Below are 13450 nucleotides of genomic sequence, written 5' to 3' on the forward strand. Positions count from 1 at the left end.
TTTTGTTTTCGTCCCTATAAAGAACATTTTGTTTCTGACTTGTGTTAATTTGCAGAAGCGTTTTGTTTTCCCTTGTGTTTTATGCTGTTTATGGTTGGCACTGGATCTAGGTCAAAGCAATTCCCTTGAGTGATGAGCAAACCTCCGATGGCTCAATCCAGGGTGTTAATGAGCGTGTGCAAGTCTAAATAGAGGGAGGTGACTTTTTTCTTTATGATTTCAAGTTTATGTTCAAATCGGTTCTGCCCTTCTCTTGGATCTTCTCAGAAAGGGTTTAAATGTTCTGAAAGCCAACAAGTATTTTTAGTCTTTTAGCATGCTGGAGCAAAGAACCCCTTTCTAAGAAGGTAATTTCTGATAAGGTTAACACTTTTATTCCTTTCCCTTTAAAGAAGCTAATGGCTGTAACTCCCTAATACTGTTATGTTATTTCCATAGCTTCTGTTAGATGTCAGCAGAATAATATCCAGCACACTTATGTGTGAGGGCTAAAAAGAGTAAAGAGGCCTGTGATGGCTATATGAAAACTAATGTCTGTAATTAGATCATTTTTTTTATGACCAGATGTGTCACTTACAAAAAGCACATTGATAACTCAGCCTCAGACTCTCAGCAGGGCTTTGTGTTTTTAAAAATAATCTTCATCATAACGATTGCAGTCATCTCACTTCCCATAGGAAGTTAAGCAACACTAAAAGGAAGTTTCGAAAGGCCTCCGCTTGCAGTCAGATATCAGGGCTGGAGGTGCTTTATGATTTGGCTTTGAACCCCAAAGATGTTTGATGTGGGGGAATTTATTGTGGGTTTAATCTCTGTTTAATCGGGCTGGCATCCCCACTGCGTAGGCAGTCTAAATCCTCTGATCACAGCTGATAGATGCTAGGAACTTAAGAGGATTTTTCTACTTCGACCAGTTCCTCATTGTACAGTAATTTATAATAATATGCCTTGTAAGCGTGCACTCTTGGTCTTGTTCCTTCTGTTGTTTTTGTGGTGTGTGGACCAGCTGTGTACTCTTGGCTTGTTTTTTGACTCAGTAGGGCTAATCCGAAACCGCACACTTGCGATGGACAGAGGGCTGACTAACAGCTGCTCACACGCACGCATGAGTGGGTTGAGTCGCGCCTTGGACCTCTTCTGTCAACCAAAAAGAAGTCGTGCCCAAGTAGATCAAAAGCGCTCCCAGTGGGAATGACTGTTTGCAGAAATGCATATCTGGGTGTGTGTTACTCCGTTTGCCCCAGATGCATCATCTTCCATACACCAACACACTCTTACACACCACAATTCAGTGACACATTTCCACATATATTATATTATATTATATATTATATTATATTATATTATATTATATTATATTATATTATATTATATTATATTATATTATATTATATTATATTATTCATACATTTTTCTATAACATTTGTCCTATGTATGCTTGTGTAAAAATAAGTTCATTTTAGTGTATTTAATACAAAAATAATGTATTTGAAAATAATATACTTCTGTGCAAACTCAATGTAATGTTTTCATATAACTATCTGCATGTTATTTTCAGTTAAATGAATATTATAGTTTAAATTGATACTAAGTGCAATTAGTTGACCTTTACATTTACATTTACATTTAATCATTTAGCAGACGCTTTTATCCAAAGCGACTTACAAAAAAAGGGGAGAGTAATAGAAGCAACGAAACAGACAAGGCCAACAACCTGTAAGAGCTGTAAGAAATCTCAATTAATTAGCACAGTGCAAATTTTTTTTTTTTTTTTTTTTTTTTTAAGACATCTACAACAAAATCTCACGTACGCAAAATGCAGAACACTGGATTTTGATAGCTATCATAACAACCCATTAGGACTAAGGCTGTTGCCCCAGCTGTTGTCGTTAATGCAGATTCAGTGGCCCAATGGGTTGGTTTTGTATGGCATTCTAGCTAAACGCGCAGCAATAGCCATCTACAACAAAACTCACGTACGCAAAATACAGAACACTGGATTCTGATAGTTTTGATAACTATGTAACATACCCGCCTGAAGGCACAAATCCGGATGAGAGACGTAGATATGATCCAGGAGTGTGCGCTTTTTGGTCGTTGCTGTGGTGATCAGTAAGTGCTATTCTGTATTGGTCAAGTGCATTTAAGTGCATTTGACTTTGAACAAGACTTAAAGGGATAATTTTGATATTTATCTGCTTACCCCCAGGGCATCCAAGATGAATGTATGTTTGTTTCTTCAGTATAACACAAATAAAGATTTTTAAACTCCAACCATTGCGGTATAATGCATGTCAATTGGGTGTATTTCTATGAGAATAAAAAATACAGACATATGAATCCATATTAAACCCTGTGGCTCGTGGTGACACATTGATGTCTTAAGACATGAAACGATTGGTTTCTGCAAGAAACACAACTGTAATTGTTATTTTTTGCCTCATAGCAGACCAATCTAATCTAGTATTCCCCAGCGCCATTACTTCCGTCGAAGAAGGTCAAAATCCCGGCACGATAATAGAAATATTGACATAGACGCCTCATTTGACCTTCGATCCGCGCAGGCACTAATAAGGGATGGATATATATATATCTGGATTTTCGACGGAAGTAATGGCGCTGGGGAATAATAGATGAGATTCGTCTGATATGAGGTAAAAAAATAACAAAAATTGTTAAGTTTCTTGCAGAAACCATTTCGTGTTTAAGACAATGTGTGCCACAGGGTTTAATATGGTTTCGTATGTCTGTGTTTTTTACTCTCATAGAAATGCACCCCATTATAATACATTATACAAGCAACATTTGGAGTTAAAAATCTTTGTGTTCTACTGAAGAAACAAACACGCCTACATCTTGGATGCCATTGGGTTAGCAGATAAACATCCCATCATTTACACACCCTCAAGCCATCCTATGTGACTTTCTTCTTTCAGCCAAACAACATCAGAGTTATATAAAAACATATCCTGGCTCTTCCGAGTTTTATAATGAGAGTGAATGGTACCTTAGATTCTGAAGCCCAAAAAAGCACATCCATTCATCATAAAAGTAATCCATACATAAGTCATACAGTGCGTTAATAAAGGGTTTTGTTATTGTAAGACAAATATTATCTAACATTATCCTGGAATAAATTACATATTTAAGTGTGGTGTAAGTGTCCAAATGCTTTTTGAGGCCACTGTATCTTGGGCATTGTTCAGACATGTGCTCAGACGAAGTGTTCACACTAGGGCAGCCACCGCAGAGCTGTCTGTTTGTGTCGCTACGGGTTCTGCCTGTGAGAACAAATGCTGTGGGCACAGCAAATGAGATAGAAAGCAGTCATTGAGTGGACATGAATATTTAACTGAGACAATATCAATCTGGCAGAGCATCAGCCGATTGTAATGACTCAATGCTGCTTTTTGCTTTGTCCATATCAAACAAACAGAAAGCTCTGCCAAACCTTCTGCTGACAACAACATCTAACCTGAGCGACACACCATCTAGTTAGTCACGAGTCACTCTTGTTTAGACCCATTCCGCAGATGCCTTTGGTAAATTTGGGAAGCTGTCGAGGATTGGTCGGATGACACTGGTGTTAGTGTCTTGTGGATCACACAACACAAGCTCTCAAATCTCGTTTGTTTTCGCATATTCACACGGCATCTTTAAATATGCCCTCATTATGACAATAATGATTGGTTCTTGCTTGGATGTTGTCACATGAGCATTTGTTTCGGCATAGTTAATATGCATAAGTGCAAATGAGATATGATAAGGAGAGTTTTTAGTAAATAATAACTTATAGGGTAAGCTCACCCAAAAATGAAAATTCCCATGTCATTCCTTTTGTTCATCTCCGGAACACAAATGATGATTTTTAACACTTAAATGCATGAATGTTTAGCAAATCATATAATGTGTATATATATATATATATGATGTGTAGCTTCTTCACCAGATCCACCATCTAGTGACAGTGTCAATAATATTTGATGTACAGTGGTGTACATGTATTTGGTGTACAGTACTTACTCTGCAGCCAAGTTTAGCTGATGATAGTTTTTTGTTTGATGCCTGAAGTAATTATGAGCGAAACATCACGTTATCATTGTTTGTGAGATATTGCTACTCTGAGGAATAAAGGTGACTTGCCTTTAAGTCATCAAAGATTAAATTATTGTTGCACAGAAAAAGAAAATACTGCAGTAGTTCATACCTCGGGCCGCTAGCGACACTTTGATCTTCCATTTACCGTGTTTGATGTGCTTTATGTATATGCGTGAATAAAAGGCTAAATGAAATCTGTTCTGGATTTAAATGGCATGATTTTAAATGGATTACTTTTAAGATTTCTTTAGTAACTCTTTGAAGCCTGAAAGTTTTGGTGGAATGGACTTTGAGTGGAGGTACAAAAATATCAGGCTTCATTAAAAATATCTTCATTTGTGTTTCGAAGATGAACAAAAGTCTTATGGTTTTGAAACGATCATTTCGAATGGCTTCAGAAAACCTTAAATCTAGTGCACCATCAGGGCACACAAAAATGCTAAGATTTTGATCCTGCCGCAATATGCAAAATGTGTTGTGTGTACTATTTTATGGTACTTTTTGTTCTTGGATCCCTGGTTAGAGTATGTTTTTTTATTGTATGGGAAATTTCTTCAGATTAGACACTGGGCTGATAGCTAGAAATAAGGAAAACTGTTTTTCCATAGCCTTGTTTATTGTCAAAATGCAGCTCGTAAAAATTCACCCATCATACCCCACCCAACGGGCTGGGGGCGGTTATGGTGATTCATTTCCCATGCTGCTTAGCTGCTATGGCAGATGAGAGGAGTCAGACAAGGGTATTTTATAGAGCCAAATAAACAGGCAGCTGTGTGCCACAGCAGGGCTGTGATTGGCCACGGTATGTGTGGTACAGGGGGATTACAGTGCATGGTGGAGTCCTCCAGACTTGGGTGGGGTCTTTCCTCCCAGTGTAATTAAACCCACAGGACCACCGTCCAGACAGTCTATCCCCACTTGCACACAGCTAACCGTTTGTCTAATGCATGTCGTTTATCTTGAACAATCCCCACACATCATAGCACACACATGCACATCCATCATACACTGTTAATATACCCCATCCACACACACAAATTGTGTTAGATTGTCCCCTTTCTCACCCTCTTCCCCTAATGAGAGACATCAAAAAGCCCTGCATCAATATTTCACGTCCCCTCACTGCATGCGTTTGAATATTTCTTTTTGATTTAGTCTCTTGACATGTTTTGTTTTTCTCCTATAAGAGGAGTATATTATGAAGGAAATCTTAAAACATTTCCTCACAGAGGGGAGCTCAGTAGGGCACATCCATGGCATCACAGCAGGTTTTTCCAGTGGGGGGCAAGCCCCTCAAGCCTAAAACTGGTCCCAACATCTTGCTAAACTTAACCAATTCAATTGTTTTTGATAAAAATATAACAAAACCCTGAAACTCCATTCTGCTACACTGTTTACTTTACTCATTATAATCAACACAGTAACAGATATTGTGTTTATGTGTGTGTAGTGTGTGTGAAGCGAGTGTTGTAATGAGTGTTCTCTTCTCATCAACCACAGAAACTCATTTTGTGTTCTATATTTGCTGAAAAATTCATCAAACTGTGATGGAACTCAATGCAATTAAGCAATAATTAAATAAAAACTAATTTTCCTGCACTTTGAGCTCACAATAATTTGTAATTAAATGGCAGCTGACATTTATATATATTAAAAAAAGTACAATTGATTTTACTTTTGTTATACACTACTGTTGCCTTACTGACCCCGACAGTAGTGTAAAACAAAAGTGGTCAATTTTGTATTTTTTTATTTCGAAAGGATGTATTAATTTATTCAAAATTGACCGTAAAAACCTTTATAATGAACTTTCTATTCATCACATTTCTATTTCTTTTTCTATTCAAATCCTGAAAAATGTTTTAGTTTCCACAACAATATTAACATTGATAAGAAATATTGGTAACACTTTTTAGTATAATGGGAAACACATATTCACTATTAACCACGACTTCTCCCTCAATAAACTCTTAATTTACTGCTTATTAATAGTTAGTAAGATAGTTTTTGTAACATTTAAGTTTAGGTATTGGTAGGATTAAGGGGTGAAGAATAAGGCATTAATATATGCTTTATAAGTACCTATAAACAGCCAACATCCTAGTATTATGCATGCTAATAAGCAACTAGTTAATAACTAAACTCTAAAATAAAGTGTTGCCGAAATATTTCTTGAGCTGCAAATCAGAATTATAGAATGATATCTGAAGGATCACATGACACTGAAGACTGGAGTAATGATGATGACAATTCACCTTTGCCATCACATGCAATAATTATATTTTAGTGCATATTAGAACATTAAAGAAAGTCTAATTTATTCATCATGAGCAAGCACTACACTGGAGACAATCAGTCAATAATAATAATTATAATAATAATACTGAACTGCATACATAAACAACCCTGACATATGTATAGTTTTGCCATGGCACTGCAGATTCAGCGGGAGCGGGTCATCGCTCCTGAACAGCCTTATAGGAAACAGCATCACTGGAAGTCATGAACTCTGCCGGATCTCTCGTTCAGCTGCAGTGTCCATCCCTCTTCCTGCCTACTCCCGAATCATTCCCTGCCCCTGCTGCCCCTTTCGGCTCACTTGTTTCTGTCACTTGCGGTCCATCTCCTCATTCTCATTTGCCCCTCTTGCTCTCTCTCCATCCCCCTCATGCACCCTCTTCAGCGTTGGTAGGATTAGCATAGCTAATTTGAGCCGGCAAGTGTTCACTGAGTTGTGAATGTGCTAAATGTGCATTTCCATGATAAAGGCTGTGGCTTCGAGCTGCTCATATGTCACAGATGTATGGCATAACCGTTGTCCAGAGGGCTGTTGAGCCGCATCATTTTGTGTTTGCTTTTGAAGTGTTCAAATTCATTTTTCATCGCTCCGTACAGTACGGCGCTCCATTGTGCTTGCAGAACGTTACAGTACATTGTAATAGCCACGTTTCTATGCTGAATGGGGACCCCCAGGGCTCTGTAATGATGTATGCTAGCAATTTCGACATCAAAGCTAGTGTTTACGCAATCTTTAGTGAGGCATGCCATGTGCGAGCGTGTGCAGTGCTGCTTTTGTGAAATATAATTCTGTGCACCAATGCTGTGTGTGTGTTTTTACAGATCGATGAGCTGTACGAGGGCTTTTGTATTCAGAGAAGGTTGCGTGATGGCGCCAGTAAAATGAAACAGGCCTTCACTGCTTCACCCTCAACTAAAGGCACACGTGAGAGCCTGGCAGAAGTCAACCGCAGATACAAAGAATATACAGAGGTACATATTAAGTGGTTGCTTGTTTCTCTGACCAATTGGCCATTTTTCTCATGGTTCACCACGCATATTTTTAAAATCGACTAGTCTGTGGGTTGTCTGAACGACTAATCGACTAATTGGTCTGTATAATTACGCACCTGATCCCGATCAGTCTAAACCTAGACCTAAAGGTTTCACTTTTAGACGTGACATTTTTGAGAGCTTCTTAGCAATGCAACGCTTGTATTAGAAAATATCATGATGCAACAGTCAAAAATTTTGTGTTAATATATGTGCAAATGTGGTGATGGTGCTTTAAAGGGGATACTAATTTTAGAAGAAAATAAAGATTTAATAGAGACATAAGTAGCAGTATTATCTATGATACTGTCCATCATTCATAGTACTTCGTAAAAAAAAAAATACAACAACATCTAACAAATATTTCAAATAAACCACCTTTCTACAATAATTTTGAGAATAATTTAATAATTTTTAATGTGCTATTTTTCATGATTAATTACAGAATTTGTTTAACTAGTTACTTTTAAATAGATTGACAGCACTAACAATAATACATGTATATTGTATACTTTTTATTTATTTAATAACAATAATGCAGATTACTTTTAAGTAAGAAATATTTATGGCATATAAAATTTCTTAATTCAACTGCAATTCGTATAATTATGTGTTTCTTTCTTTTCAGAACATGTGCACTTTTGAGGGCGAGCTGGAGAACCTCTTGGGGGAGTTTCATATCAAAATGAAAGGTATAGGACTTTTACACAAAAAAGGAAAAATCTGCAATATATTTGTTGGTTTTCAATAACAAACTTTTCAACTCCTTTGCCTCCTGTCTCAGGATTGGCTGGTTTTGCCAGGCTTTGTCCAGGCGATCAGTATGAGGTGAGTAGCTAGGGAAAAAAAACAACGACTAAATTCCAGAACATAATACAGATGCAGTTTTCATGCAGTTTTTTTTTCCTGTTATAAAGCCAGATGCATCTGTCTTCTATCAAATGACTAAACGCTTATAGTAATTGCCTGCTGTTCTGCCAAGTACATCCAGTTGATTCATAATCACAGCTCTCCTAGCAACTTTTCCTTTTCTGATCCTCAAGGACACCCACCAAACCCAATTAGATTTTTTAAGGCTTTATAAAACTAAATGCTGAAAACTCCCTTTTACTTTATTGCTCTATTAACGATTAAGTGAACTTGTGTTGGTAGCTTTTTTCTACCTCTGTCATTTATATTTATTCTCTTTCTTTTTGCCTCTGTCTTTCTCTTTCTGGTAGATTTTCATGAGATACGGCCGACAGCGGTGGAAACTGAAGGGGAAGATTGAAGCAAACTCTAAGCAGAGTTGGGATGGGGAGGAGATGATCTTCATGCCGCTCATTACAGACCTCATCAACATCAAGGTGGGCTGCAGTCTTCCATGAAAGAGTCCCAATGTAACGATGAGACTCATTTTGACAATCGCCCCTTTCACACAGTAATCCCAGTAAATTACCGTGAAATTACCAAAATGACTTTACCGGTAAATACACCAATATGCTATTCACACAAGCAATTCTGTTCTATATGAGTGGCCGTATAGGCCATATTTATTGAAAGCCTCTTACAAACACTAGTGAAACAAAAAAGATTGATCAACCATAGTGAAATTCACATATATTGGGCTCTGATACAGCCGAAAAAGCATGCGCAAGTGACGATTGTCTATAGACCAATAAACGTTCTGCAGTGAGTCTAGCTCCACCCTTTAGTACCAGACTACTGTGCTAACTACCTTAAAGGAAGGAAGTGGGAGAGATCAGAATTAGGGTACTATTCACAACTTGTGTACTGTACTGAACCGTATCGCTTGGTGGAAATACATTTACACCAAGCGGTACGCATCACACATTAGCACCATAATATTATAAAATATTAGAAAAATTCGGTAATTTCAGTCATTGGATTTTGACAACATTTGTTGAGTTCTGAGTGGCAGGTGTAAGGGGTAAAAACAAGATGTGCATAATCTTTTCTATCTGCAGAGCCACAGCGCTGATGAATGGAAAAAATGCTGGGTCTCAAGCTCGACTCGCTGAAAAAGCTGCGGGATGTCCATCTATCACATATTTTCATAAAAGAAACATTTTAAATTAGGGGAGCTTACTGTCAACAGTGCGGAGTAATTGCATTATAATTAATAAAGACTATATAGCCCACAGAGATTCCGGAAAATACACTGAAATTTGTGTCTCGGGATTTGTCCCGGGATTGTTTGATTTTGGTTAATTTACACTGCCAGTGATTTTCTGGAATCTAAGCGTGCTTTTACGATCTCTAAAGGTCTAGAAGATGGAACACAACATTTAGACAATACATCACTGCTGGCAGATTGGAATTCCCAAACGGATTTTAATAAATACACACAAAAAACACAGGATGTTGAACAAATGAATAAGTGAGATAGCAAATAGAAGAGACAAAGAAAAAGAGAACAAAACATGCATAGAACTTAAAGGGGGGGTGAAATGCTGTTTCATGCATACTGATCTTTTTACACTGTTAAAGACTTGGAATCCCATACTAAACATAGACAAAGTTTCAAAAGTTAAGGTGGACGTTTGATGGGAGTATTTCTTTGTCAAAAATACTACTTCCGGTTAGTCATAAGTTTCGGCAAGTTTTTTGAGATCATGCGTCCCCATTGACGTTAGTGGGGGCGGAATTTCCTTGTATGGGCCTTACGGACAATTCTACTGGAAGCGCGTGAGAGAGAGAGAGGGAGAGAGAGAGCAACAGCCTACGCCCATCAAAGCGCTGGTTTGTAGGATGCTGGACAGGTGACAATTACACATAGCACATAATGTCACCAAAAAAGTGCGTTTTTGGTTGCCAGACCAAGACAGTCCTGCACAGATTCTCCAAAACCCCGCGTTAAGGCAACAGTGGATGTAATTTGCTTTTCCGGATCAGCAACTGAGTTGCGCGAATGTTTATCTGTTCGCTGCATTTCGGTGCCGACTGTTTCATAAACAAGGCCCAGCTCGACGCCGCATTTTCCCAATCGCCTAATGCTGAAGGATGGAGCAGTCCCAACGTTAGAAGGGTGAGTGAGACTGCTTCAAATGTCTGTGTTTTTTTTAGTCCGCTTACTGTCTACACAAACCATGCGTAAACACACAAACACACGTGCACAACTGCACTTCCCACATGTACACCTTCAAAGACAAAAATACGACGATATAATTCAAGTATAAATATGTAAATAACACAAGCCGCTAAGCATATTATATAGTTAGTGTATAACTTGTAACTTACCACATACAGACGTCCTGCTCTAGTCGTTTTTGCTGCTGCTCCTGTTCAACTGCAGGCTCTGGGTCTTATTCCGGATCATAGATGTATGGCTGTATCTGATTAAAAGCCATATTTTTTTTTTTGAATAAAGTTTTTTTCCCGCTGTTAGGGATGACGGACTCGACTCAACACACAGCGCGCTGCTGCACACGTCATTATTTAGCTCCGCTCACACGACACGCCCCCACCCGCTCGGCTTTTTTCGGAAAGACTCGGAACAGCGCATCTTTCTTATATAATTATTAAAAAAATAAAGACTTTTCGGAGATATGCAGGATGCAATGCTACTCTATAGGTACTCAAGATTGACATGACACTGACTGAAACTGAGTGTTTCACCCCCCCTTTAACAGTGTGTTCACACACATCCCGTATAGATCCTGTTAAAACATCAGAATGTGACGAACACAAACTTTCTATTTTGTTAATGTGCAACGTAAACGTTGACCTGCATCTAAAGCCACCGGTCAAAGAGTTGCTACGTAATTGCCAACGTAATTGCCAATGCTACGACATTCCCATTACAGCATTGGTCCTGCCTTTTGTTCACACAGGGAGCATTCCGGGACTGATACCAGCAATTTTACCAGGTCCCAATCCCGGGATCGATCCTGATGTTTGAGTTCACACTAGCAATTTTATGCCAGTTTTCTAGGATCAACACTGTGTGTGAAAAGGGGCTCTACCGGTAAATTGCCAGAAATTATTCACTGGTATTTTTGAAAAGGTCCTGTTCGCACATTATCTCTTGATAGCCATTTACCAGTAATGCCAGACTATATGTGTGAAAGGGACTATTGACAAACTGGGTAACCACCATAGACATTCAAGAGAACACATCCCATCATTAGTTGTTTTCAATGACCGATTCCTAAAAATGTACATTTCATCCCCTAAGTCTTGAATATTTGTTTATATCCTTGATTGCAACAAAACCTATTCCTATGAAGAAAGCTGTGAATTGTTCTAGAATTAAAATTTGCTGAACTGACATTTCTCAATGCACGACCTTTTTCTACTAGGTGACGGAGTTAAAGGGGTTGGCCACTCACATCTTAGTGGGTAGCGTGATCTGTGAAACCAAGGACCTGTTCACCGCTATGCCTCAGGTGGTAGCTGTAGACGTCAACGACCTGGGAACCATTAAACTTAACCTTGAGGTCGCCTGGTTGTAAGTGACTTTATCTTATAAAACAAGATAAGAAGTGTGATGTTTCAGTCCATTTAGCCTCAGTAGACGAATTGTTGTCATTCACTGCCCTCTTCAGGTCTGTCATGGAAGTGCCACTAAATGTTTTCTGCCTAACCATTATTGGTAGGCTACATTTAATCAATGGGGCTTATAAAAAAAATCCAGATTCTTTGTTTCCTTTCTTTTTTTACTTTTGAATAATATTGGATTGTTGTACAATATAGTAACCTATATCTGCCTTGTTTCTACAGTCCGTTTGACGTGGAGGATCTGACCCTGTCCTCAGGAAACGTGAGTAAAGCCACTGCCCTTCAGAGACGAGTTTCAGTGTACAGCCAAGGCACCCCAGAGACGCCCACTTTCCAGGACACGTCTTTCTTTGTGAGTGCACTTCTGAAACTCTTCTCAGTTCTGTTTAAAGTCTGCTTCTATCAACATGAAAAACAAGTACACTTCAGTAGACTTTTAAAAAGAGCACTAATTATGGAAAGAATATAATTAGGTGTGAAATGAATGTGATGTTTTTGGACACTTAATTGCATGTCATTTACAATGAAAAATGTATTATAATTTAAATGCAGTTAGCTGAACTTTTCTTGACCCACTTAATTAGGACTTAAGTGCATCTATGTAATTTCATAATTATATTGCCTTGGAAGTACATTTAAAGTCTACAATAAAATGTACTGAGTATACTTTAATGTCGTTTCTATATAAACTTGTTTATATATAATGAACTTGCAATTTAGGACATAAACTCCTAAATTTAAATTTAAAACTCCTAAACTTTAGGACATAGTCTTGTTTCACAGAATGCTTAAACTAGTCCCAGACTAAAATGCATGTTTGAGCTGTTTTAACTGAAAGCAACTTGCACTGGCATATCTTAAAATACAGTGTCTTGTCTTATGAGACACACCAGTGATGTTTTTTTTCAAGGCATCTTTAAGCACCTTAAATGTCCAAACATCTTTAAGCACCTAAGGCCTAATCCTGACTTAATCTAAGCCCTGTCTGTGAAACCAGGCCTTAATATATACAAACTTTAAATATAATATCAGATAACACACTAAAGTTAAAGTCATTCAAGTACTTTACATGGGCTTTAGTATGTTATTTAACTCCTCAATATAAGTGTACTTTATTTTAAAGTACTTTAAATGAAAAAAGACAACAAAATGTATAATGAACTGTAAAGGTAAACTTTTTAATTTGACATTCAAAGATACTTTTTAAAGGGGTGGTTTCATGCAATTTAACTTTTTGAACTTTAGTTAGTGTGTAATGTTGCTGCTTGAGCATAAACAGTATCTGCAAAGTTACAGTGCTGAAAGTTCAATGCAAACGGAGATATTGTCTTTTAAAGTTATGGCAGTTTATTGCCTACAAAAACGGCCGGGCTGGACTACAACAAGCTTCTTCCCGGGTTGGTGACATCATAAACACTTGCTAGTCACCACAGATGTTGCTTCTGCCCGTAATGGTAAGGGGCGTGGCGTTTCCGGACAACCTGCGCTTTGCACTTATAAAAAGAAATACATAAAAATACAT

General features: G+C 37.9%; 1 protein-coding gene across 3 annotated transcripts in view; it reads left to right on the plus strand.

The window, feature by feature from the left end:
- ripor2 (RHO family interacting cell polarization regulator 2) overlaps positions 1-13450 on the plus strand; it is a 66235-nt gene that overhangs the window by 40243 nt on the left and 12542 nt on the right. For all 3 annotated transcript variants that reach the window (XM_067424924.1, XM_067424923.1, XM_067424925.1), the window contains exons 7-12: positions 7219-7368; positions 8057-8120; positions 8213-8256; positions 8649-8774; positions 11730-11878; positions 12151-12280. In XM_067424924.1, coding sequence (XP_067281025.1) covers positions 7219-7368; positions 8057-8120; positions 8213-8256; positions 8649-8774; positions 11730-11878; positions 12151-12280 — 663 coding nt within the window. The remainder of the gene's footprint in view (positions 1-7218; positions 7369-8056; positions 8121-8212; positions 8257-8648; positions 8775-11729; positions 11879-12150; positions 12281-13450) is intronic.

The sequence above is a fragment of the Pseudorasbora parva genome, chromosome 19 (assembly GCF_024679245.1).
Source record: "Pseudorasbora parva isolate DD20220531a chromosome 19, ASM2467924v1, whole genome shotgun sequence".
NCBI classification, from domain to species: domain Eukaryota; kingdom Metazoa; phylum Chordata; class Actinopteri; order Cypriniformes; family Gobionidae; genus Pseudorasbora; species Pseudorasbora parva.